The sequence below is a fragment of the Varroa destructor genome, unplaced genomic scaffold (genome assembly GCF_002443255.2).
Source record: "Varroa destructor unplaced genomic scaffold, Vdes_3.0 BEIS01000004.1, whole genome shotgun sequence".
Lineage (NCBI taxonomy): Eukaryota > Metazoa > Arthropoda > Arachnida > Mesostigmata > Varroidae > Varroa > Varroa destructor.
Genome location: NW_019211457.1, coordinates 20,830,736 through 20,857,115, shown reverse-complemented (window position 1 = coordinate 20,857,115; position 26,380 = coordinate 20,830,736). Strand labels below are relative to the sequence as shown.

The following is a 26,380-nucleotide window of genomic DNA, read 5'->3' as shown; positions in this document are numbered from 1 at the left end:
TTTTTACTTTTACATACAGTCACGTATGGCAAAAGAATCGTGTGAAATGTATCTCATTTTTTACACTATATTTAGTTGCTACTGCAGCCCATATTTTTAATTATGGCTATAATCGTCGGAAATTTTTTCAAAAGAACCATTTTGTGTTCTTAGTAGAAAAATACACGGTTTCCCCAATGTGGAGAATTGATATTTTTTTGCTTTGTGTATTTGCGTATCAGAGTATTTATTTTGTGTTTCAGTTAGCACGATTTCTTCCCGTTTTAAAACGTATGAAGGCATATATCTCCCGATGCGAAGACGCGATTCAGCTTGCTGTTAATCAGGTTTGCTGCAGTTTACCATTTTACTAGCTATTACCTAAGAAGTGCATACATTTGATTTATATTACAATAGAAGCATATGATGAATCTTTAATGATAATATGCATATTTTTGTTGAGAGTGTCGTGGTCAAATCTATATCATAAATATCCGGAAATAAGAAGAACGTTTTTTAAAAAGTTCCGATCAAGAAAAAATGGGGTAGGAATTCGACACACAGCGGGATCTCACAACAATATATGCATCTCTCAAAAGCTGTAGATTTCCGCACGCATCTGATAAGGGTTATCAATTCTGATGAAAATTATCTTCTAATTATTATTTCGTATTCCTATGGTATACCCGATGACGAAATCCGACATTACTAAGGCGAACGTTTGGCGAGCCTAGTCGAAAAAGCAGGAGTATTTATTACGATATAAAACCGTGTAATTATCGGTCTTTATTCAATTTTTAAAAAAGCAACTAATATGACAAAACGTTGTGTAATTTCTGGATTTTTTACAGATTGCCGGTTTCTTTTCTTTTGCGCCTCAGAATGATGCTTTCACTATGCAGGTCTGTAAACAATGTTTCGAATTTTTAGCTCGTTTGTACAGTGTTTGTACAAATGCATAATATGTATTTTAATAACGTTATAAAGCCTGGAAAAATAACAGAATAAAGGGTGCCAAGGCACTATTTTTTTGCTCAATGGCGAAATTTGAACCAAAGTACTAACATTTTAAAATTAGTTGATATAGGCTTTCACGATGAGATCGAAAGCCCTCGCATGTCTGATAAGTATAACAATACTCATCTGTAGTAACTCGTCTTCTAAAGAGTCTACCAGTTCAGCCTTCGTAGCGAGGGACATTGACACGTAATGACCTAGAATACACGACTGGAGCCTGTGTAGTAGAAGTGGATACTAAGCTGTGTAATAGCCTAGGGGACCTGACAAGCCTGACCAGACAATTTGATAGTTTCTCGAATGGAAGAGATCTGATTACAGGAAGGTGCAATCATAGGTTTAAGGTACTGACATTCAGAAAATAGCCCAGCCATAAAATAGATCAGACTTGCAACTTCTCAGGTTTTACTCAGTGACGTCGAGTAATCCAGTTAAATCACTGCGCTTCGTAAAGATATTGCCGAGTCTGACTCAGTGGGTAGGCTTTTAACGGTACTCGGGAAGGTTTGGTTAAAGGAAGTTTAAAAATTTACTCAGTGAGCTGGCAACACAATTTCTTTCTTGAGTTTCCCCTTGCATGTCTTGCCGTCAAGGACAGCAATCTGAAAGGTGAGATAGTTTGGTTGGAAATGATCGAAAAGTTCAGCGGGCTTCATGAAGAAACCGCCTCAAAAAGACTGTCAACATTTTTCGAAAACTGGGGAAGCCGGCCAAAAAAGTTTTCGGTGCTGTTCGATTTCCAATGTCGGCAAGCCTAGAGAAATATGCACCTCTAATAGACGAAGCTGTTGTAGGCAGAGACATGAACAGAAGACTTACAAGGAAATTCTGTGCAGTAGGGTACTGGAAAGATTAGCTAGTGGATCCACAGAACAACTACCCTGGGATGCTCGTGGTGAATGATTAGAAGCAACATCTAAAGAAGGAAAGTGCCGGCTATACTAAAAAGACGTGATAAATTGTTTCTCAATATCCTACCTAATTTCTAACATAGCCTACGAAATTCTTTTAGCAAGAGAGCCATCCCACCTCCCACCGGTCATAAGTGAGGAATTTTTACGAACGCGTGAAGTCAGAAAAGACTTTGGGTGCCGGTAGAATCCCAGCTGCTCTACTTTAATTCATGTTCGAAAAGTATCCACGATTTGTAACGAAGGTAGCAGTCAAAGTCTTTGTCTTTCAGAAATGTTAAAGACAAAAATGGTTTTTGTTCTAAAAAAGAATCGATAATAGAAACCCATCTCCCATTTAGAAGCCGTGTCTAAGGGATTTGAGGCCGTCATTGAGTAAGGACTATTAGGCCTTGCAAAAAAAATGGTTTTTTCTTAGAAAACCAGTCGGTCTTCAAAAACAGTGTGCTTGCGACGCCAAGCAGAACAAGTTAGAGAAACCCGGTCACACTCAAGGCTGTCGTTCAGGGCGGTCCAGCTGAGCGTTAAGAAACATTTAGCAGGCTATTGTGGATGTCGATACTCGACTTTATGGTATGACAAAAAAACGGTAGATATAACACGTAATTGTTTCCAGTTATTTGAATAACCGCGCAGTCACAAAAGTTCCAGGCATGATATGACTGCAGGTGTCGTCCAGATATTTATTCCAGGTCGTCCAGGGACTTATCCTGGGTCCCCCAAAGATTTATACCTGGGTTTCTTGTGTGGAACATACGTTATCATGGTGAACTAAAGACCCTATCATCTAAAGTGGAAGTGATACATATGCTCACGATGTGGCAGTGTCTACCACAGTCTGGTATCCTGAAAACATAGAAGGGCGTACAAACCAAGTTCTTAGGGATATGGCCATATGGTTGAAGTGCACGATGCTTCAGTTTACAAGTCAAGGGCGGTTTTTCCTTACGAAAAGGAAAACAAGTGTTTTAAGCTACAAAATCATTCTATTAGTATACACTCTTATAAATTCCTTTATGGAATTACTAAATAGAATTGGAGTTTTACCCTTGGGGCAGCCGTGCAAAATTGTTAGAGGCAACCCTGAAAGAAGAAAAGCGCCGGCTGCGCTAACATGTAAAAAGGGAGGCTCTTGCTTTGCTATACTTGGGTGTCTTTCCTGCTGGAGGAACCTGCAGGGTATGTAGTCAAAACTCGGGAACCTCGTAAAGCACATGGTTAAAATTTTTAAAATTAAAGTTTTAATCCTTAATGTTTTAACGCTCTGGCTTGCAAATTCAATTCAATATTCTTTATCTTGGCCTTCCAATCTGAACTGCAAAAGAGCAGTTCACGTAATTTCAAGTTATTTCAAGTAGAATTACTATTTAGTTTAAGCTGGCCGGCGGACGCAAAGTATCTTTCCCTTTTGAATCATCTGCTTTTGTTAAAGAAAATGTGTTTGTATTACACGGTTGGATGCATAGGTCGCTAACGTCGATAATGCTTGTAAATTGAAGCCACTCGTAGAAAGCATGACGATTTCACCAACGTATTACCTAACTTCTATGGACCGATGTATAGTGTTTATATACCACCATTATTATTATTCTTTTTTCTTATTACATCCATTTTTACAATTATTTATATGCACCGTTAATCTTACACTCACATACCACTATTATTCACATGGTCTAAGGAGCCCTTTAGTTGTTCAACTTTAAGTTTAAGTAAGGCCGCCATGTCGAGTACCAGTTATGATATCATTTGATTCTAACTTGTAGATCTTTTATCCATCTCCACCCGGTTAGTTCAGTTTCAATAAATTCGTTGTGAATCTATTGCGATTTGTCTGGCCAAATTGACTGAAAGTTTTTCTCTAAGATTTATGCTAATATATATGATTTGTACAAAGGATTTATTGATTACTGTCCGTTCTTGACAGATCAATTTACGCCTAATGTGGACTCTAATTCGCTCAATCAAAGTATTCGAAATCACATCACTATCCTTATCGACCCCTCTCTATGTCGTTCCACCTCTTCAGTTTGTCTTCCGTTACTCCCGTTCGTTTTGCTGATAAGCCCACTTTAAAGGGGCGGAAATCGCTCTTACCCTTGTCATCGTCGAGTTTTACCTGGAAGATTTTCTTTTTAACAAAACGAAAACCTTCGCAGGCTATTTTACCTCATTATATTGTCTGTTAACACCAGCGACCTTCGCGGTTGCCAACAATCACAAGTTCTGAACACACAGATTGATATCCCTGAACCTCATATGTATATATGCATATCAGCTGTTGTATCAATTTAAAGCAAGGGAAAACACCCGATAATGTGCCATCCATATCTTCTATACAAAAATTCTGTTAGCCTTATTTTCGCCACAATGTAGTTATAATGATGGCGTTGTCCTATATATTTCTCTCTAAAGTATTGTCACGTTTACATTCAACACAAGTTGGAAAATAAATTTAGGTAATTACCGCCCAGTTATCAAGTGCTTAATAAGGTTAAAAATAGTTCAAAATTGGGCCATGTACATAAAAAATCTAAAGCCGTACCACTGTGTTTATTCCGGTGATAATCTGGACTTTACTATGGCTCCTACCTTACCTCACTGACAGGTCTTTTTTGCAAACGATGAAATTGTTTTCAGCCTCAGCTATCTGCTCTCCTTAATATCCCTTAAAGAAATTGCATTAACACTTGATTATGCGCAGTTTTTGTGCTTGAAACAAAAGACTTAAAATATCCGGATGATTTGAAGATCCACTTTCAACTCGACTTGCGGTTGATGGTTTGACAGTTTTTTTAACCAAAAATGAGTAATATTATAAAATGGAGCGAGTAATTTTAACTACAGAATTAAAAATAGGATGCTCCTTTTTGTATCTACTCTTCGAGAGACTGACATATAAAAGTCTGCAACATTGAACTTCAAACTAGTCAAATCATGCATAGTTCTTGTAAACACAATTTTTATATTTTTTTTTTCGAGATAAAACCAGGGCTGTTTATATTCGTCTCTGCAAAACTAGAGTCATCTGTAAGTTTTTGTACAGTTCTCTGGTGTGAGAATTACATAAAAGACAAGCGTCTGCTTAAAAGTGTACAAAAACGATTTTGAAGGCGATTACGTTGGGGATATTGGTTGAGGCGTCAGCAAATTGATTGACTTCCCACATAATTCTTACCTGAAACAAAGTCTCTTTCAATTAGATACCCTCGATGTTGCAAATTATTATTTAAATTTCAGAGCTACTAATCTTCATAGTGAATAGACCATTTTAAAGCCATTGGTAGAAACGAAATTACATGTAATAGCTATGCGGGGAGGATGCACAGGTGGTTTCATAAATACGGCGCATTTACTTTCCCTCTTAATTAATTGATATTTGTGCTTGTTTGATGTGCCACGCACTCTCTTTGTGCAGATAGACCTTTATAGCTTTCTACAGCTAAAACTTGTTTTGATATTTTGCTAGACTAATTGGTACTGTACTGAATCAAAAATAGTTGTAGGTCTCTAGCATTAATGAAAACGTTTCGAGTGATTAAATTTCGAAGCTAAAATGTTGAGCATAGTAAATCCCTTTCCATTATGTAATGCACCTGTTTTTTTTACAATTTACATACAATTAGAGTTTCTTCTATAGTTACTTTTCCTCACATTTTCAATCAAAGAAGTAATTTTCATACATTCACGTATGTCTCTAAGTAACATTTCTCAAGCCATTTTTAGTTTCATTAAGCGACAAATTAATCGCGGCGGTTCTTCACCAACGTATTTTCTTAAGACATTGAACCGAAAACTGATTATCACGAATTTGAAGGAGTTTAAGGTCCTGCTCCTTATCTGAATCGTTTTTAGATAATACTTATCTAAAAGCGATTCAGATAAGAAGCAGGATTTTTTTTCACTTTTTTAATGAAACTATCAGTGCAATTCGCATGCGTTCGAAAGCGAATTTATAGTTTCGGAAGATTACAAAAGATTTACAGTTCCCTATCATTTTAGTAAATAGTAGATTCTCAGGTAATGTCATTTGCCATAGCAGTGCTATGACCTTGACTAACTGGAGCTATCGCCAGTGTATATAGAATAAAAGAGGTTTCAGCTCATAAGCTTTATCTATTGTTTCACTATGCATTCCTGAATTCTATGATCTTTTATGCTGTTGAAGATTTCGGAAACCGTGGTAACCGTCTCACTTCAATTCTATCTTTGATGTTCGGCTTTTTTAGTTATTACACCATTTCCTCTAACTCTGCGTTTGTATGGTATTGTTTCTAATGCTGATCTTAATACTTCCCCAACATCTGTATAATAACTAAGTTTTTCTTGTCTGCAATTATTGAACCTTTATTATAAAAGTATAAGAATTCATTTTATATGGAATGACTCTATTGTATGGAAAAGACTTGGTATCCGCAATGTAAAGAAGTCAATTTTAAGTCTTAATCGAAGGAATACATAACAATGAAATAATAGAACAGGTAATAGTAAGAAAAGTTATTGTTAGTATACTTATCCTACCGTATTGTAGAAACTATGGTAGGAGATAAACTATCCATAAATATATAAAAATTAACAAAGTGTGTTGCCTATTATATGATAATTGTATCCCAACACCGATTAGTCAGTGCCATATAAAACAGTAACAATTCTATAGTTCGTACTACAAAGTTCATTTCAATTTATAGAAAGTGTGGTCAGGTTTCCGGCAATTCTTAGGTATACGGCACATATAGTCCATTTAATTTGAATATAGAAAGCCTTATTAGGTATAACACGCGTGCTTATAATTTTTCTAAGAACTATCTGCAAAGGGTTGAGAAAGAAATAAGCTGACAAAACCGTACGACTATTATATAAAATACACATCTGTGAGGGTTCGTAGTTACTCGTTGAGTTGAGATCATGTTAAGTCTATTTTTCGTGTTTTATCTCGAGTGATTGAGCCGTCACGCATTACTTCAATGGCTGGCTCCTAGCACGGACCAATGTGTGTCTATATCTAGATTCCAGCCTAGTCCACCATGCCTCCTTAAACTAAGCCCGCAAAGATGTTATCTATGGTATTTTTTCCATTTTAATGCGAATCAACCCAACCGGTCGCATGGTCACGACGTGTTACTCATGTAGTAACATTTTACGTATATATTCATGCGTAGTAGCAGTTGCATCCTTTCAACTGCTTTAGAACTGTTGGATAATTTCTTCGCGAAGTGTAGTTTAGAGTTGGACAAGTTATAATTGTAAGTATTACAATACGGCCATAAAACTTTTATGGATAATGAAACTGATTTTAAGCGTCATCGATTAAGGAGTTTGTAATGTTCTTCAAAAAACTTAACCCTTTAATATTACTTAAACCATTGACCAGTTCAGCTAACTTTAAGATTCAGTTCTTATAGATTTTGAGTCAAAAGCACGTAGAAAAGAGTATGGAGCAAGCACCGCATTTTGCAAATATTTGAGCTCCACTACAATTATACAAAAGGACATTTGAAAAGTTTTATTGACTCATGGAAACTCGACACTGGCGAGTCGCCTGTGTCTGGAATTGTGAGCTTCATTCGGAAATCTTCAGCAATTATTTGCAATTAACAGGTCATTCTTAGTAAATAGTTTTAAGAAGAGATGTGATGATATAGAAACGTTTGTATCTGTGAGTTTGTTATTCTAGGTGGTATTTGATGTTATGTCTCGCTTGCTGATTTCCTTGGTCACTTTGGATTTAGCCGTATTGCACCAGGGAGTGCTACACGACCATTTTGCCGCCTACATGCGACTCCTGAAATCCGTGCGGTACGCAGAACAAAAATTGGATGATCAAATCAAGGTATACAGCTTATGAGGTTCACAAGAAATGATATAGTTTAGAGATACTTGACAAATACATTAAATTTCGAATTGATTATTGAAAATATATTAATCATACAGTCTCGACAGAATGCATCGAGATGTCGTCTTATTGCAGAGAAAACCCCAGTTCAGGTGTGTGGTTCTTTCCTCCAGAAGGTGCCTTTAAACTGTTCTTACTATCTTGCCTTTAAACTGTTCTTACTATCTAGAAGCATTTTTGCAGCACATATTGTTACATGTTGCTCACATTCTCGTTTGTCTGCATTTACTAGGCAATTCTACCTTTATTCATCTTAAACCTCCAGCTGTTTGCAATCAGTGACCCGTTTTGGTATACTTGAGCTAAGGGCAACGTCCGCCGCAATGTTGAATTCACTATAATAACTACTTTTATAGGCATTATTGAAACTTTTGGGCGACATCGATCAGCAGTTGTTACGTGGTGGTATCCTACGATGGTGTCTCACTCAAATATCGGGGTCCAGTGGACGGATGCTGGAGTCACTGAAAACGGTTTTGCGGTCTGATCTTTCACAACTAGAAGCTAAACTCGCTGAAAACCCAATGCAGGTAGATGTTTAGCTCAGAACAGCATGCTTATCTCTTCTGTTTTCACGAGATACAAATAAATTTTTCGAAAAAAACCTTGTTACTTAATTTAACATTAATTAAAGAGCTCTGTATATATTTGTTTCATGAGTCTGTAGAATTTGGCGTTCATTGCAAAATGTTTTTTAATCGGCCTGCAGGATAATTACAAACCATTTGCAATAAATGCAGGTGTACCGGCATTCACCCAGCTTTGTAGGTAGCTGCGCCTTATTCCTTCTTCATTTCACCCTTACTAAGCAAGCAGATCGTCGATTATTCCGGTCCATTTGCGACGTGGCAAAAAAGGTAAGTAGCATTAGGGCTTGTAGTGTGAAATTAGTTAATCTTAATTGAAGCCATAAAGAACTAAACTTGGATGTGCAGAAAAAAAGCCCAGAGTGCATGAACTAAATCGTCCGGAGCACTGATGGTTTACCAAAGATCAACGAAATAATGCACAAATCTCTAACGCAATGTCGCATGATATGTTTTTTAGTTATATGTTCTTAATTGACCACTACATTGAATCGAACTACAGTAGTTATTAAAAGCTGCGTTTTGAGCGGCATCTAACAATTTTTGAATAATCTTATCTTCGTAATCCAACTTATTACTTCTTGCATTACTCCTCGGCTCTTTAGCTTTTATACAATTTTATCATGAACGGAAGGATAGACGGGAAGAAGGGATATTGGCTTCGGACATATAGTATCTTTTTTTTATGAAAGAGCATTTTGTAATGAAGTAATAGGGCGCTAACTTTTGTTACTCGAACTGCGAAAATACTTAACATAATATATACAGGGTGGCAATTAGCTAAATTCTAGGGTTAGGTTAGGTTCATATAGTCTCGGACTATAGTCTTAACGTTAAGTTCAGATTACGCTAAGTTAGTGGATTTTATGGAATATTCTGTTCTATTAAAATAGGTTGGACCTGTTCATTTAACCGGCAATGTTGTCTGGACGGCTTATGAATTTTTCTTGCGCGAAATTCCTGCTTTGGGGAAACTGGTGCCTACGCTTGACAAAACGAACCACTTGGAACAGATGCTCAGTAAACTCGCTCAAGACGTCGTTGGATACGAAAATCAGGTCAGTATGAAAGTATGTTTACCACGTGCAGTGCAGATGTCTACTCAAGATAACGCAATGGTTTTTTTTCACTGTTTTCTGTGTATATATATATAATTATAACGAGTACTGTATCTGCGTATGAATCCACGCCGGCGTTCAATGAATTAAAATATTGAATGAGAATACATCGACTAGATATTACCGATTTACTAGCGACTACAAGCTATAAATCTGTGAACGGCGATCACCAATATCAGCTAGTGTACACGTCCTGCAAACTCAGATTTATAGCGCGATGATGGTCGAAGTGCCAGAAGAGATCTTCTACATGACAGCAGTAGAAATATTACATTTATAGGCCGTATTTCTCTAGGTGGCACTTTGGCTGTTAAAGTTAGACGTGACTATGGGCAACCCAGCGGATTCCGAGCAGGTGGTAGATGAACTCAAAGGACGTTGTACACTCCTCCTTCAAGCGTACAACATGACACGGTGCCTGAGTCAACAATTGCAGTTGGTCGTAGGCTTACATTTGGCAACTGCGAAAGCTATGGCGAGACAGTCAGCCATTTTCATCGCTCGGATGCTAGCTGCGCTAACGGCGATTCAGTCCGCGGTTGTTAGATATCAAGTAAGCAGCTAAAATAAAAAATTAAAGAAAAAACATTAACGTTACTAATGCTTCTATCAGTCCAATCAGCTGTTTCACTGGTTCAGCGAGCCTAGCAAAGGAGAAAATATATCACGTACACTGCATGACTATAACTGTACTATAAATAGACCATTATCACCTTGTAATCGTTCTTCTTTATTTATTAGCATTAAGCCAATAAACGTAAAGCTAGCTAGGACCATTGTTGGAGGGGTCCTTAGAATGTAATACTGTCTTCATATGCAATCATTATAGATTATCACTACGTTATTGCACTATTAATAGGTGGCCATTTTGTGATAGAATAATTTTATTTTCTTATCGCTTGCGTGTTTCGTCTACTATCTGGATGTTCCTCTTTGTAGATGCGTGTAAACGAGACGGTTGCACAGGTTGAACAGTATCTTCGCTATCAGCTGCTGCATACTACAGTCACGATGAAAAAGCGGTTTGCAGTTGAGAAAAAGAATACGGACAAGAAGCTGGACGCAAATGCTGCTATTAAACTGCTTGAGGTTAGAAACTTACTATGACCTGTTATGCTACATGGATAAACTCGTATGTGTATTGTACAACGCATCCTTACAGCATCGCTGTAAACCTTAATCATTACAAATATAATACATCAAATACCATCTATAACGCATGTAACAGTCAATTTTATTCCAGTTACCCTTGTCCGTATCATGATTTCAGACGTGTCTTCGAGGACCTCTAACGCAGATTAAAGAATTCTGTCTCCAACTTGCCCTTGAGTACGTCATTCAAGTCAAGGTACGAGCTCAGTCAACAATTACCTGATTACATAACAACAAACGACTATCATCCTCTGGGCTGTCAAGGCACTTGCTATACAATGCGCAGTAATCACGTGTACCACCTTTTTCTGCTTCCCAAAACCTGAAAGTTTCGTCCTAGGATAAAGCTGAGTAGGTTATATTTGATGTATTTTCGCTAGCCTGTTTCCATCTTTATAAATTAGCTGTTGTTAACAGGTAGAAATTGCGGAAACAGGTTCTGGGAAAGACGGTTGCAGAAAAGTGTTGCTTTCTTCCCCTAAAAATTATTTAGATCAATAATAACACCACTGTGCATCGATGGACTAAGTCCCATATAACAAAAAAATATTATTAATTATTACTGAATATCGGTACATTGATAGAATCCATTCGTAAACTCAACGAATAGATTATTTATTGCAATTACCTCTCTTGTATCGCATAGTATTGAAATTAACTATAGAACTCTCCAGTTTAGTTGAAACTCATGTTATACGACGTAAGCTGTTGTAAGAATTCAAGCCTTTCGGCGTCGAGATTAAGTGTTCTCGACAGAGTGATATGTAGTCCAATAGTTACACCACATTACCGGGATATATATATATATTGAAATGAATGTTTACCTGGAATGTGCATTAGATCGAAGTTTAATATGTCCATAAATAGCCGAACTATACAAGAATACCAGTTAACATTAGTAATAGAAGTACAATTTCAAGTAAATCCATTTGACTTTTGGTATGTACTGGTTATGCTGCATCAGTAGATTCTAATTAATGAATGTTACTGTTACTTCACTGTTAAAGGCCATCCACCAGCACGAAGTCGCTCCATTTAATGCAACACTTGATAAACTACGTGTTTTGTCGAACTTTAGTTCGCAACTATGTAAAGCCGGCGACCTATGGGGCTTAGCTGCACATCATGGAATTCTTCTTGAGGTAACAACGCAGAAGCCTGATCAGGGTACAGTGTCCTATAACTATAGGTCGATTTCGTGATTCAGAACTAGTAATAAAATATTTTAGAATAATCTTAAGATAAATCTTTACCTCAAAGATAAATACGGAATTAGAAGTTCTATTAACTCGGTACTTTTAAATCATACCTTTACAGATAATTAAAGGTAGGATCTTGTATGCGCTATTTTTCAATGAATGCTGATGGAATAATTTACATATAATATAAACGAGCTAATCAGCAGGCTAATAATAAGAGGATCTTATTAAAGAATTAATTGTTGATAATGTCGCGATTCCTCAAACATAGATAAAAAAAACACAGTTTTACATAAAAGATCATATGTGATACCGTCCTTAAGTATGCAACCTATTGAAAACAATTTATTACTATACGTTATCAGTCTTTTTATAATTGAATACATCTGTTTGTGTAGGTGTTTCTATCGCAAATGTACCAGAATAATTCGTCGGTGACTAGTGACTCACTGCCACGAGTTGTCGAAGCCATAGCGGGCGATTGCGATATTCAAATGGAAGAGAGCCTTCGGCAGGTACTGGATGAATATCTGGTTGAACAACTGTGCAAAGACATCGAAACAGATCTTCGTCTACAGATGCACTCGCATCTCGTAACGGATACAAGAAATCCTTTTCAACTGGTATGGTTGTGAGAAAACACTGAAAGAACTCACTGAAAATAATAAATCCACTAGTTCAAAGGTTTCTTCTGCTACATGTGTCTACCTTTGAGGAACTTAAACGTGGAGCTCTATAAGTCCTACTTCCAGTCACAGCTCCTTCACCATTCCATTAGATCTTTAAAAAGTATTACGCAGACGATTTTCAACTGTTTGTTTTGTTAAAATCAAACTAATCTATTTCAAAGCTGGAACTTGACGGCGTTTAAGTTCGTCTATTGTGTTTATCTGTCATTAGAGTATTGGTCCTCTATATAAGTCTGTTTTGATTCTCTAAATTTTTTTCATAGATTTGGTTTGTCCCAGAAAAATAAGCTGTAGGGAGCGGAAATCCGGTGAGCGCCTAATGTGCCTAATGATTGCCATTAGAGCTGTGATATAAATACATGGTCAGTCTTTTAGGAATTATGTAGACTAGTCTTTTTGACAATCGTAACCAAAGATGTAGAATGGTACTTCAAAAGAAAATGGCCAAAATAGTCACGAATAGCATTCTCCGAAAAACTGTATAGTTTTAGTTACCTGAAGAAAATTGAATTAGCCTGCTCTGAGTTAACTCCGCTTAAAATAATATAATCCGACGTAAATTACTTCCGCTCAAAGAAGTTATCATTGAGGTCGAGACCGTAAAAAGCGAGAGAAGCGAAAACATTTCGACTCAAAAGAAGATAGCATTGATTGATAAAAAAAAAAATAGGATCATTCACAAGAGGCAAAATTTTTTTGTATATACTTCCTTGTTCCCACAAAAAATACGCGGGATTTCGGCCAGGATATTCTTGGCCACCATGCAGTTTTCATCTGGGTCTGTCAGATAATTATCTGCTTTGTTCCCTACTAAATATATGTGATGAAGGAACATTCAATTCTTTTGATAAAATCCTTTTGATAAGTATATAGGGTTTTTCGAGATCAGTCTCTCTCTTCCGAGATCAAAGGGATCTTTCAAGATCTGAATTATAATGGTTGATGTAATTCAGTAAAACACACGCACACTAACGAAAGTTGAAATTTGTTTAATAATGCCATACCAGATGTCATCTAAAGAAATATACAAGCGTGCAAGAACTTCTGCCCGGACTGAGACAAAAAAACGTGCTCTTGTAGAGGAGAGTCTGCTCTTCCGTCAATTTTCCAAATATATAGTAGTAACAACGCAAATAATAAATATTGCGAATGAATTCTGTTTGTCTTCCAAATGAAAAAAATTTTTGAACAGTTTCGACTGTTATCGAAGACCGGAGAGTATATTCCTGTGAGACCAAGGGTCGGCTGTTTCGTATAGACCATTTAAACGCTAATGTGGTTAGCGAACTGCTAATATGAGTTTCAGTTGAAGAGAGGTAGAACACATCAATTTTTCTTCATAATCGATAATAATATAACTCAGTGTTTTGCTATTTGATGATATCATAACAAATGCTCGAAATAGCAAACACTAAAGGTAATTCAACTTTCGATTACTATCAGGAAGCCGCTAGCTTACGTTTTCGAAAACATTAAATACTTGTAGCCAATTAATAACATCTTAATGGAAATGATTATCACAAGCAGGAATTAAAAGGAATCAAGGACAATGCCGCTGACTGGGTTTTCCATATGTCTTTATAAAAGAAACCAAGACTTATTATATCGAATGATATCAGGGTTCTACCTAATGGATTGCGTAACCTAAGCAATTGGTTCTCAAACCTCAACGTAGACACGTGCCGTATCATCAAAATATGCTAAACCAGTTGGTCTTATGTCTTGAGCTCTATACCATAAATTCGAATTAAAAAGTTCCTTCAAAACTCGTGTCTTTTTCGTCAATATTGAGCTCTATGGTTAACACTCTACTTCGACCACTTGGTAATGGTTTGGTGATAATGAATCGCCCAATTAACTAGTTTAAAGATTTTTTTGTTTCTGAGGTTATATTATTGTCGAAAAAACTATGTTATTGCTTTCCAAAAACTAAAACTTACTTTCGCGTTTTACTAGCCTTAGTGGCGTGTGGGCAATCTCGTACGAGAAAGCAGAGTTATAACTCCGAGCGGATGCTTCCAGGTATCCTGCCATAAATATATTTCAGTAATTTCGCCTTAAAATTAGAAGCACGCATGATGATTGAAAAAACACGCAATTTTTTTTATTATTTGATTCAGTATTACTAATTATTTTGAATTAGTTAACATAACAATAGTTAGAATAGTGACAGAAGAGACCCCTTCACATGAACGTGTTCACGCGAGTTTAACCCAATGTCAAAATAATAACATAATGTCGTTTTTAGAGACATTCAATATACAGTGGTGAATAACATATTGGAGTTCCAAAGTTGCATTGGAAAAGCTTAATCAAAATTATTTGAAATTCTGAGGCCTAATAAGATCTAAACAGAATGTATCTAAAAAGCATAAAACAATGTTCTTTTTTTTGTAAATGTATGTATAATATTTCTCAGGCTTGTTATAGTTATTGATTGCTCAGCGTGAGAAACATACTTTGAATCACGTATTTTAAACACATTATGATTAGGAGTTCTTCATTTACTCGCATTTTTATCTGGTAACTTCTGCTACTTTTCAGACTCGACCACAACCACATACGCAGTTCAAAAGACTTCTACAGCTAGAATCAATTACTCTACCATCAGAAAAAGTAAGAAGAAGTTTGTATGTTACTGTTTTTTTAACCGATTTGTCGTATACAGTAAGAATGTCAATTGTAAATAAGTGAAATTTCGTTCTAAATCTTGGAAGTCTATTTTATCTCTATTTTATCTATATTATATCAGCAGGCTTAGGAGGTCCCCATATGTAATAAAAAAAATGTTTCAGATAAACTCTGTGAGGTTTTAAGGAGATGCTTGTCGTATTATGTATGCATGTCATTGCCAACCACCATGCAGCTTCTGAGGAGTTTAGAGCACATTTCTATAAGGCAAAAGGGCTTAAAAAAGAAGAATGTGTACCGTTTACTGGGCCGTCTAAATAAGCCCTAGCAGCAAGTTTTTTTTAAACTTTTGAACTTTCTAAACTTTTTGGCTTTTACATTTTTGGCCTTTTGGCATGCTACCAGCTTAAAATTTAAATTATGTTTTTGAAGCTGGCCTATTTTAGCGAGATTTTATGGAGCTAAGATCTATCGATAGCGTTGTAGCTGTCACCCCTTTTTTCAAAAAACGTATCTTTTTCAGAATGACAATTTGAGCCCTCTTTTGCTCTCAATTTTACCTAAGCATTTCTTTTGACAGTAAAGGACCAAGAGAATTTAATCGAGGTCACTTTGTGCACAGGCAGCTCGGTTATCTGTCTCCCTAGTAGATTTCAAGCGCAGCAATTCCTGGTTAGTTGGACACTACCTATCTACCTGGCTGAACGGAAGCCGTAAAATTCATGAAAAAACGCAGTATCGCGGCTGGTGAGACATTGTTTCTTGCAAAATTATACTAACGACACGTCAACGGTAACACCTTTAACGATAGTGGTTCCGCTTATCATATCACAGAAGAGAGTAGAAAAACCCTAGTCACATTATGCGCGACTAAAACCGCAAAGTAGCTCTCTCGTAACGGCATTTTAACTGTTCAACCTAAATGAAGCTCCAGCTGCGGGGCGGAAACTGTAGAAAATCCTGAATTTTGTGTGAAGGCCCCTCTTTTGGAACGTACACTGTGCGTTCATAGTACGCTAAAAAATGCGCTAGCGTATTTCTTTGCTGACTTCCCGCTTAACGAAAGGACCTAAGACTTCACTTTGAGCTTTCAACAACCGACGCCTTCTTTGAGTGTCTGAGAAGGTAGGGAGAATAGATGACGAGCTTTACAACGCGACGGCTATGAGAGATAATGGCAGGACGGGGCCGAATCGGACAGACCATTGTGTTATCACTTGTTTTACAAATCCACAGATCGCCCTACAAATTATTTATAGTTAAGCTTTCATAAGCCGAATAAAGGTTGTAGTTACAGAAAATATCGTATCAATAAGTTATGGTAAATAAAATTGTGATAAATACTATGTAGCCAGCTTTTTTTAGTCTTTTTGGTGTGAAGCCTGCCTTACGGATCAGTCTCGTCAGCTCTATACTTGAAATGCGTATACTTGGAACTTATCTGTATAATATTGAAATTTCACGTAATTTGCTACCGTGCTAAACCACCAACAATTCTGTGATATGTCATCATCATTGTGCTTGCTTGTTGTGCATACATATATATATAGTCGAATCGTGTTGTCGAACATCTAAAATCGAAGATGAATAAATGGACTTATTGATTGTTAACGCACAATATTAGAAATCACATTTGCAAATTTTAATACATTCTATAAACAGTCGACCTCAAGGTTGTCTCAATTTCTGTATTATCATTTACATGACGCCTACTTTTATTTCTTTTAGTTGTGGCTGAAACGCTCCGTGGAAACATATCTAGAAAGAATGTTTTATAACCTGACAACTGTAGCTCTTCATGACTGGCGAGCGTATGACGAGATGCGTGCCATTGCGCAGCTCAAATTTGGCGCCGAGACCATTGAATCACATTTACCAGCGGAAACACTCGATCAGGGTCCTGACGTGCTCACAGTCATGCGAAATATTCAAGGGTGTGTACATCTATAACATATTATACGGTACATAGGGAAAATATAAGGAAACAAACAAAGATAAGTTCAATTTTATTGTATTAAAAATATTGAATGTTATTTCATTTGTTGTGATACTAGTTCCAAAACTTGGTACCTGTTTTAATTTTTTTGTATAAAAGGTGAATTAGTAAGTCATTTCTTAGAACATATGAAGGATCCTACACGCGAACTCGTATCGTGCACGGAGGGTTCAAGGCTAAAGGGACTTGAGAACTTGACAGAGAGTAACAAGAATGCACTTTTGATGATTTTGGTGGCCCGTTTAACGACTATCTCTGGAACAACCCAGACGACAGCATCTAGGCTGATTCATGAGGACTTCCGGCACGGATCAATTCTCAAAACGGATCGCAGTTATATTGAATAAGCACAACTATCAAAAATGTCTTTTTTTACTTATGCTAAAAATGTGTGAACTTCCTTTTACACTTAGATTCAGTCTATAAAGAAAATATATCAATTATATCAATCATGTATCATGAATTAGTATTCGAAGTAAATAACTCATCATTTCCTCTAAAATAAACTTCGTTGCGTAAGGTTGCCTCTTTATGAACACTTTGCAAGGCGGCTTTTCTGAACACGCTGTACATTCTACGTTAATTAGGCATAGCTCCTGATATAGTCCAGCGTCAAGGCAGTTGACATAGCACTATTCGGATGCGCTCTTTATAACGAAATAAGAATGTTTGATTTGTGGGCCTTGTCCTATGTGTGGGACCTTCATTTCCATAAAATTTATGGATTTAACGTTTTGTATTCAAATCTAATATTGCATGTGGACTGCCAATGTTAAGGAGATACGTAATGTACTGTACGCATACGTAATATTTGGTTCGCTACAGGTTTGTGAGCCGTTTCGTGTACAACATGAACACGCAAACGTTTGTGGAACGGGCGAGTACCAGCAAGCACCTACAGACTATCAACATTGGGCACGTTGCTAACTCAATTCGAACACATGGTCCCGGCATTACAGATACTACTGTGAATATTGTATACAGGTGAGAGTTAGTCATTCAGTTAGTTACTTTTATCCACATTGAGTGATCACATTTTTCCAGCTTATTAATGCCATGCATGTGTCCTGTCGTTGCAAACTTTCTGTTTCAAGAAAACCAGAGAGCCTTGAGAGTTGAAGAAGTGTTCCTATATAAAAAATGGCGGTGCAGACAGCAATATTTATACAGACCGGTTGTCGCGAATGCCTGAAATACAAAAAGGACAAACATACTAGGACGGTGATGGGTTTTTCGGAAAAGTTGATTATTTGATGTGTAGGTACTACCTATTTTCGAGTTAACTCGCCAGGTTAATTCCATAAGAACGAGCTGAGCCACCCTTCAAAAAATGCCCTTAGGTAACCCAGTCGAGTATTTCGCGAAACAGATGCTGGCAACAGTGACGACTAGATAACCGACCCCAGCATGCGAGACTTTCAATTATTACAGCCGTTTGCGAAGACGATTATAGACTGGGCAGTGGAGCTGAACTCCAAGGAGGTGCTGAGAATTGCCCGGTGAAACTACGAAGGCGCAGCAACCTTGGTGTCCTTTGCTTTGAAAACCTTGGGTTGCATAGGTATACCCGTACTGCAAGCAGTCTGTTAACGCGTCCACCTACCACGAATCCATTCTATACCTTGTCATGCACTGAACAGTAGTGAGTCAGAACATACTACTAGCGACATCTTCGTGTTTTATGATCATAACAAATAATGCACCAGGCTTATTAACCGTAATCCACCGTGCTTCGTTGAGGATAGTGTTATCGCCTTACGTGCCTAGCTATGAAACCAGCGGCCTGGAATCAACTTCTTTTTTCTACCGGAGAATGAGGTAACGATCGTTGACAGAACGGCCGAACCTTCACGAAACTGTATGAAGCTTAGTGGATCAAACTGAGCCCACTCGTATTTTCTGTTTCAATGAAGCAGCTTTTGGATCAAGTAAGGGAGCCAAAAAAGCCAGTACAAGTGGTCCTGTATGTAGACAACTTAGGTGTATACGGATCTAGCAGGTTTCAGGTATGGCAAACTCTACCACGGTTTCACAAAACAGTCATGGAGTTAGGACTGACAATAAACCTGATCAAGATAAACACTCTGAAGTTCAGAAGAGAAGACGGGACAGCAACATCCGACACCCTGTGCTTTGCCGAATTCTCTATGCATTTATGCATCTCTATGGCTAAAGCCATCACATGCATTTTCACTCACAGCATATAAAATATGTGTTTCTTGGTGGGTGAATCTCACAGCGAAGAACTTTGCACAATTAAATTGTGCTAAAAGCTCGTTTTTGAGGAAGCATTCGGATTGCACATCGTGATCCGTAGTCGTCTCGCGACGATTTCAGCAGTGGCCCACTCCCAACTGCTGTCTAAAGATCTGCGTTGCCGCTTCACGCTTTGAACAAAGTCTCTAGATCTTTTCTATTGCTTAGAAATCCTCAAAGCTCCAGCAATGCAGTCAGAAACTATGTACTTGCTATGACATGAATATACAGCCGTAATTGATTAATTGCTACAAACTTACAGGTATGTAACACAGATACAATTCACCCCAAAGTAACCGTACAAGCCTCTGAGATTGAGCCGCATCCATTTCCTTGATGTTAATAAGCAGCAGCTAAAGATGATTTATGAGCTGTTAATAATGTACAAAACGCACAATTAACAAAAATCAACAATAATAGCAATAATTATCCAAAATAATCAAGTGAGTTTAGCAGAATGTTGTTAGGCCACATAAAATCGCTTTGCAAAAAATGCTTTTTGCAGGTACTTGAAGGTCCAGTTTACGGCACTTTCGCAATTCCTGTTTGATGAGCAAATTAAGTCGAGGCTCCTCAGGTAGGCTATTATCTCTTGATTTTTGTTTATTTAAATGGGGTCTTAAGGTTTTTTAGAGATTAAAAATTAAATCAACACGCCTTAACTACAGCAACATATCACAATAGTGATACTAATAATACTATACATTTTGCTTATTGCATAAGCAAGCAAAAGAAAGGTGAAGTGAAATTCATATTTTTCTGCAAGATGTTATAGATTTGATGTTTCAAAAGCAGTGTTTTGGGGTTACATATTAAATATACACAGTTAGTATTGTAGCGACACAAGACCTACTTTTTAACTTGTCCAGCATTACAAAATTATTGTTAGATGTTACTCCTAAGATATCATTATATGTTATATTTCATTAACCTTATGCTTACACATCGTTACAGGAAACGCAAGAACGCATTTCTTTCGTACACGCTGCACTTAAAAGTTATATATTCATCAAGCCATACGTTCCACTTTCTTATACTTATGTATATTTTTTCACAGTGATATCGCACATTTTCGCGATCACAAGGATGCTCTACAACAAAAATATCCATTCGATCGAGCTGAGAAGATCTGTAAATCTATCCGAGAGCTAGGGGTCACTTCGGAGGGTCACACTCGTTTGGATGTGCTTCGACATCTCCTTACGTGGTACAAAAAATTTAGCAATGGCACATTATGTTTATTTTGAATGCTGCTAAAATAGCCCACTAGTGGTCCATCAGTAGTAAACTTTTGACCTACAAGGCACTTTAGGTGAAAAAGTTACGTTTAGAATTGTTGTGTAAAAGCATTAAGTGTAATTTAGAAGTTTTTTTATAGCCTTGGTCGAAGAGTTCAACAGTTGAGTGTGAACGTAGAGAACACAAATTTTGAGGACTTTTTGCCTTGCTTGGCTAGTATGCATAACTAGTCGACATATTGTACTAATGTTGCAGTATTGGAAACGCGATGGGCTACGTGCGTATGCTACGCGCAGGTGTTCTTGAACATGCTGCAAGGGCCAACGCCTTACTGCCGGATGGCAAGGCAGCAACATTTGTTGAACTGCTCAAAAAGACGCAATGGAAAGACAGCAAAGATGTAAGATAATTGTATCTTTAAATATATTTATGTTGTGAAGACGCGACGTGACCACGATATGGAAAAAAATCGTACGTTGATATGCAGTATGTGAAGATGTGGCACGAAGTCATCGGTTAATTTGGTCTCGTGCCTTATAAGAACCACTAGATACTACCATAATCTCCTACATATAAGCACTTTGAGAGTCGTTCTTGATTATGTTTAAAAAATATAGTGATCACCAAAGCCGGAAAAGTAAATCAAAGAATTCTAAAATCAAAATGTATAAATTTGTTCAGACCTATCTTCCACATTAACTCTTTTTTCCTGATATACCAAAACCAACCATCAAAATACTTTTTTATATAGTAAAATGTTCACTCGGTGAACTTTCTTCCCTGTATGGTGTAAGCCACTTTCTATTTATCTGCAAGCTGGAAAAAATAGGGTAAATATTATTGCTGTGATTTCATTATTAAGCATTAAAATGACTATTTAAGAAATATACATGTTTTTCTCGGAGCAAAACAAATCGGCTTGCAGTTGTAGCAGAGGTAAGTATGTAAAATAAATATGCTAACAGTTGTAAAAAAAACGTTTGGAAATAACGATTTTTGAAACGCGTAGGTGTTCTTGAACACGCTATTTATTTATTTAGGCGTTTTATTGTGGCGTTATTGATTATCCACAGCTCCCCAAATGTTTGTAAATTTTATTTAATTGTAAACTTAAATTAGTTCTATTACTACAATTGTAAAGTAAAATTAAATAAATTGTAATTACATATAATTATACTGAAGGAAGCAGACGTTATCGGATGACATATGTAGTATTAAGGAGACTTACTGGATATTCAAAGTAGGTTTTACTTCGTGAACCTTGAAAGTACATCAGAACCAGTGAATGCAGTTCGAGGCTGTTTTTTGCCAAAAAGCAAGCGAAAATTTTATACCTATTTAATGATAACACTTAGCTAAAAAGTATAGAAATGTAAAAAATGCAGTTTCATGTTATGTATTAAATTTCTCAGGTATCAGCAGCAGCCGATCAGGTTGACACAACAGTGGCGGGCCTCTTAAATCGACAAGGCGTGGATGGGGGGGCTAATAATGTTGGAAGAGTTCCTGATCACCTGCGACTTCTGGTTGAAGCCTTTGAGGGTCCCTTCTGCGAGGTATTATGATTTACAGGTTTTTGAATTTTTAGCAGTTTTATGTAAATTATACGTTTCCTTAAAGATTTTTAGCAGAAGCTTTGTTCTATAATGTAGCCTGTGAATAAGGCATTGCTAGCAACGCTTTTCCGTTATGCTGTATTTACGACAACAATATAGTAATTATTTTATATCGCATTCGACTCTGTTACAGGAGAACAACTCTCACCTACGTCATTTCTATATATTAATTCCATCGTTAACACTATCTTTTGTTGAGCACCTTATTCAGGGTCGTGAGAGGGTCAACCGTAAAAATAAGGTGATAGTCAGTAGTCACATAATTTAGTCTCCTAAAAGTCATGCATAATACGCATTTCGTATGTTAATATGTGGAATAAACTAGCAGAAACTGTGTTATGCAAGAAATGATATTGCTAGCGCATGCGTCATTTTAAATGCCATTAAATTTTCACTCTTAACACGTGGCCATCCGTCTAGTAAATAACATTGTAAGCGATTAATATTGCAGAACGATGCGCTGTTGACAGATGATGGTTTTGCTATTGGCGTTGCGTTCACTCTTAGACTAACGCGTCAGTTCGGTGATTTCGATGGACTTCATTGGTTCCAGGCCGTTGAGGAAAAATACAGAAAGGTATTCTAATATCCGATTTATCGAACATCGTATTCGTTTGCAGCTAAGTCTATGATTAAACGTGGCAGCTAATCGCAGATTATTTTATTTATATATTATTATTACAAAAAATTTATAAACGGTTAAATTTATACAATATACTACATAAACTTGCCTTGATCAATATATATGTCTATCACTAATGGCTAGGCGATGTGCGGTGAAAGGATAAGTTGACTAATAATTCGCACAAAGTAAAATATAACATGATGAGCCACATTTTTTTGCTGTCGGTAAGAGCCCTAAAAAAGTTCGAATCGGGCTTAAATGAAATTTAATGAATGCAAAATACCGATCAAGCATTGCCTATTAATGAGTTGCTTATAAATATTTCATATGTTTTCGATGCTTCATTTCTGTGTCCATAAAGTTTATCTAATATTGGCATATTTTATTGAGAGATAACAGTACTCATAGAATATTATAGTGCTTAACCATCTGCTCGCCATTTACAGACGGTAAATATAATATAAACAGGGTTTCTGTTTAGTTGTCTGATGTTCCGCCATGGCAGATACGATTCTGTAAATGCGTGATGCGCGGTTACATAGTAGTTTATATGATAATAAAGAGTTATATTTAGGCAGGAGTTTGTTGCTCTTACTGCGATTGCGAGACAAATGTCACGTTCGATCAAGTTTGCCATTCTCATTTATGTCTGCTACATAGAAGGAAATGTGGACTATGTATAGAATGTCGAGTATAAGTCAGGACGGTTGCTAATGAATTGTTTGTAGTACTGTATCTAAACCAAAACAAGTATGTCGACGATATTTTATGCGTGTACTAAAAGGGCCATTCTTGACTTTGATGCTTATTCATTATAATCGCTATTCACCGCGGCAGCAGCTTCAACCCGGCACCTAAACCACTTACTAATCAATTTCAATTAATTTTTTTTAATCCGCAAAATAAGTTTTTAATGGTAACCGTGGGTCAAATCATATTGATAGGTGTAGGTTTGTTACAATGCGGCTCAAGTACTTCACACGCAGGAAATTATTAGTAAAGTTGAATTTTTAAACTGGAAGTCCCAAAAGTGCTAGGGCTTGAAATGGCCAAAAGGTGTAAAAGGTCCCAAAAAAACTCCACGCTGCAACCCATTTAACAATAGATATTCCTCTCTCTGAAAAGGTCGTTTATGCCTCTATAAAGGGTTTAAGTGTATTGAAAATAGTGTCTTGCGTCACTTTTATACATTTTCGACCCTCTTAAAAATAAGCCAATTGAGAATCTTTCAATGGGCCTCGACTGGACAATTATCTAGATTGTCAATTTCGAAATTATTTTTTTATTTGAATTTATAAATAAATTTGAAATATTAATGAAATTTGTCTCGTGTGAAGACACTGTGCCATCTTTGTTCAAATTCTGAAGGCGATGTACTGTTTTCCACGATGACGAGTTTGTCATTTTGTCCTACAGAAAACTGACTTTCTTCTGTTACCAAAAATGACTGATGAACGCACGGCACGTAAAACAAGCCCCAAAGGTTTGACCAAATTTGAATGCCCTGCTCTGTATATAGACCACAGTGTACTTGCATAATGACAAAAATCGATGTCTTAAGAATCACCTCTCTGTTGATCCTAAAAAACATATACATTTTCTCCTAAAAAGAAATAAAAGAGACATATTTCCTTTTTTGTGTACTTCACACCGACTTGAACGCTTCGAGATAAAAATATTCACTCTTCGACCAACCCTTGGCGAAAACATTTTAACTTTTGGGTTTAAGGAAATTGAAAAAACTTTACTGTAAATGTTTCCTGTTATTCACGCCGGTCATAAAGTATATGTTGTTGAAGAAACACGGACTACCGGTATTTGATTTTGTCAACCAGAGGTTTACCAAATCTATGCGCCAACTAAAAGTAAAAAAATCATCAATAACTAAAGGATCTGAAATCATATATATGCATACTCAAGGATCTTCCTATATTTGAACTTCAAGAGTGCGCAAAAATTTGCAGTAAGAATTTTGATGTCACGGAACCGCATCTCGAAGAAAATTGGTAATTGTACTCGTTCAAGCAACTTCAATAAATTCTCCCCAGCGTTCCTAATGGAAAACAAAGCTAGTAATGTTGTCAATGTATCATTTAGGCTTCTGCTGAAAGAAGCCGTAACTGCACCGCTATAGTGGAGAAAATTAATTTGTCTTCACAGTAACTTAAAGCTCATAGTTTTGCATTAAAATATGCTCTAGTGTTTTGCGTACTTTACATCTTATATATTTTAATCTTCCAAAAATCGTTGCAGAATAGAAAAAGAGCCAGACTAGCTTAACAATAGACCTTTCCATACTAACCGTCACTCGTAATGAGAGTAATAGAATTATTATAACCAACTTTTGTTTTGATTTCAGATCTGTAGCAAAATAAGTCTTCCTTACAATAGTTATTTTGGTATTTCTATCCTAAAGCTAATCCTTATGTGATATTATGGCAAAATGTTTAGTGCTTTCTGCGGCCCTGGAAGGGTTTTTCTAAAGACATTGCTTTCATTATTAAGTTTCGCTTGTTATAAAGGAGCTTGCCATTGAAATGAATACTTTGTCGAAAAAACCACTTAAAGATTTGACTACTTATTACCGAGCTTTTATTATTCCCGTTAAGAAGAGACACGAAAGCATTCTTATGCAGTTTCTTTTAGTTACTTAACAATCTAATAGTTGTTGCTACTGGATCTAATTGACATCGGTTTCAGGAATTGTCAGCGAGTCAAGCCGCATCGACAGGAGCTGGAGATGAGAAACTAGCGCAAACGACGAGTTTGACAAACAAACGAATTGATGCGTACCGTAAAGAATTTAGATTACTTAGTTATTTATTTACGTCAGCAAGAATTTTCTTTAAAATCAATTAACTCGTGCAAAATCGTAGTAATTTAACTACATCAGGATGAGCCAGAAATAAATGCGTTTTGGCAGCGATTCAAGCTAAGCATCCTGAACCGCGAAATATATATCAGTAGACAAATATTAACGATTCAGGCTTACCGTGCGAAGAGATTTCGCGAAAATTCCTATAGCTTCCGTGAGTCAACAAAGTTCTTCTTGTCCAGGACAAACTTTTTTCCGGCATGCCTGACACCGAATGAATTTCTATACCGTGATAATGGTGCATGCTAACAACGCGATTCAGTTTTCTTAGTGATGTCGTATGGTATAACAGACTGTTTTTTTTTTATGAAAGTATGCTTACTTGTGTTGGCTACACACGGCAGATATATACGCAGTATAATATAGCATTAATAAAGTCAAATTAGATTATAGATCATTCGTTTTATGTAGTAAAGATTGCCACATATATTAACATAGTTAACAGACAAATGGAACACAATACTGAAAATATATAATAATATTCAATCGCGAGAATTTATTAATTTCTGGTGTGTTGGTAAGTGCTTCAGATACAGCGACTAAAGGTGTGAGATACAACTGATCTGTATGCATCATAAGATCGCACTGTTAGTAAAGTAC

At 36.7% G+C, this 26,380-nt stretch overlaps 1 protein-coding gene across 6 annotated transcripts in view; it reads left to right on the top strand.

Moving 5' to 3' along the window:
• The window catches only part of SWIP (strumpellin and WASH-interacting protein), a 29,368-nt gene extending 3,196 nt beyond the window's left edge, over positions 1 to 26,172 (top strand). For 4 of the 6 annotated variants that reach the window (XM_022801705.2, XM_086988525.1, XM_022801706.2 and 1 more), the window contains 21 exons: positions 243 to 326; positions 831 to 881; positions 7,579 to 7,734; positions 8,154 to 8,327; positions 8,538 to 8,654; positions 9,278 to 9,442; positions 9,798 to 10,055; positions 10,442 to 10,591; positions 10,773 to 10,850; positions 11,662 to 11,796; positions 12,252 to 12,476; positions 15,087 to 15,158; positions 16,902 to 17,107; positions 17,995 to 18,153; positions 19,931 to 20,002; positions 20,483 to 20,632; positions 20,920 to 21,064; positions 22,077 to 22,220; positions 22,414 to 22,521; positions 22,732 to 22,857; positions 25,606 to 26,172. In XM_022801705.2, the coding sequence (XP_022657440.1) occupies positions 243 to 326; positions 831 to 881; positions 7,579 to 7,734; positions 8,154 to 8,327; positions 8,538 to 8,654; positions 9,278 to 9,442; positions 9,798 to 10,055; positions 10,442 to 10,591; positions 10,773 to 10,850; positions 11,662 to 11,796; positions 12,252 to 12,476; positions 15,087 to 15,158; positions 16,902 to 17,107; positions 17,995 to 18,153; positions 19,931 to 20,002; positions 20,483 to 20,632; positions 20,920 to 21,064; positions 22,077 to 22,220; positions 22,414 to 22,521; positions 22,732 to 22,857; positions 25,606 to 25,764 (2,934 nt within the window). In that variant the 3' untranslated portion in view covers positions 25,765 to 26,172. Of the gene's footprint in view, positions 1 to 242; positions 327 to 830; positions 882 to 6,997; positions 7,148 to 7,578; positions 7,735 to 8,153; positions 8,328 to 8,537; positions 8,655 to 9,277; positions 9,443 to 9,797; positions 10,056 to 10,441; positions 10,592 to 10,772; positions 10,851 to 11,661; positions 11,797 to 12,251; positions 12,477 to 15,086; positions 15,159 to 16,901; positions 17,108 to 17,994; positions 18,154 to 19,930; positions 20,003 to 20,482; positions 20,633 to 20,919; positions 21,065 to 22,076; positions 22,221 to 22,413; positions 22,522 to 22,731; positions 22,858 to 25,605 lie in introns of those variants that run through there. The other 2 variants (XM_022801707.2, XM_086988527.1) reach the window with 2 other exon arrangements.
• The last annotated feature ends 208 nt before the right edge of the window (positions 26,173 to 26,380 follow it).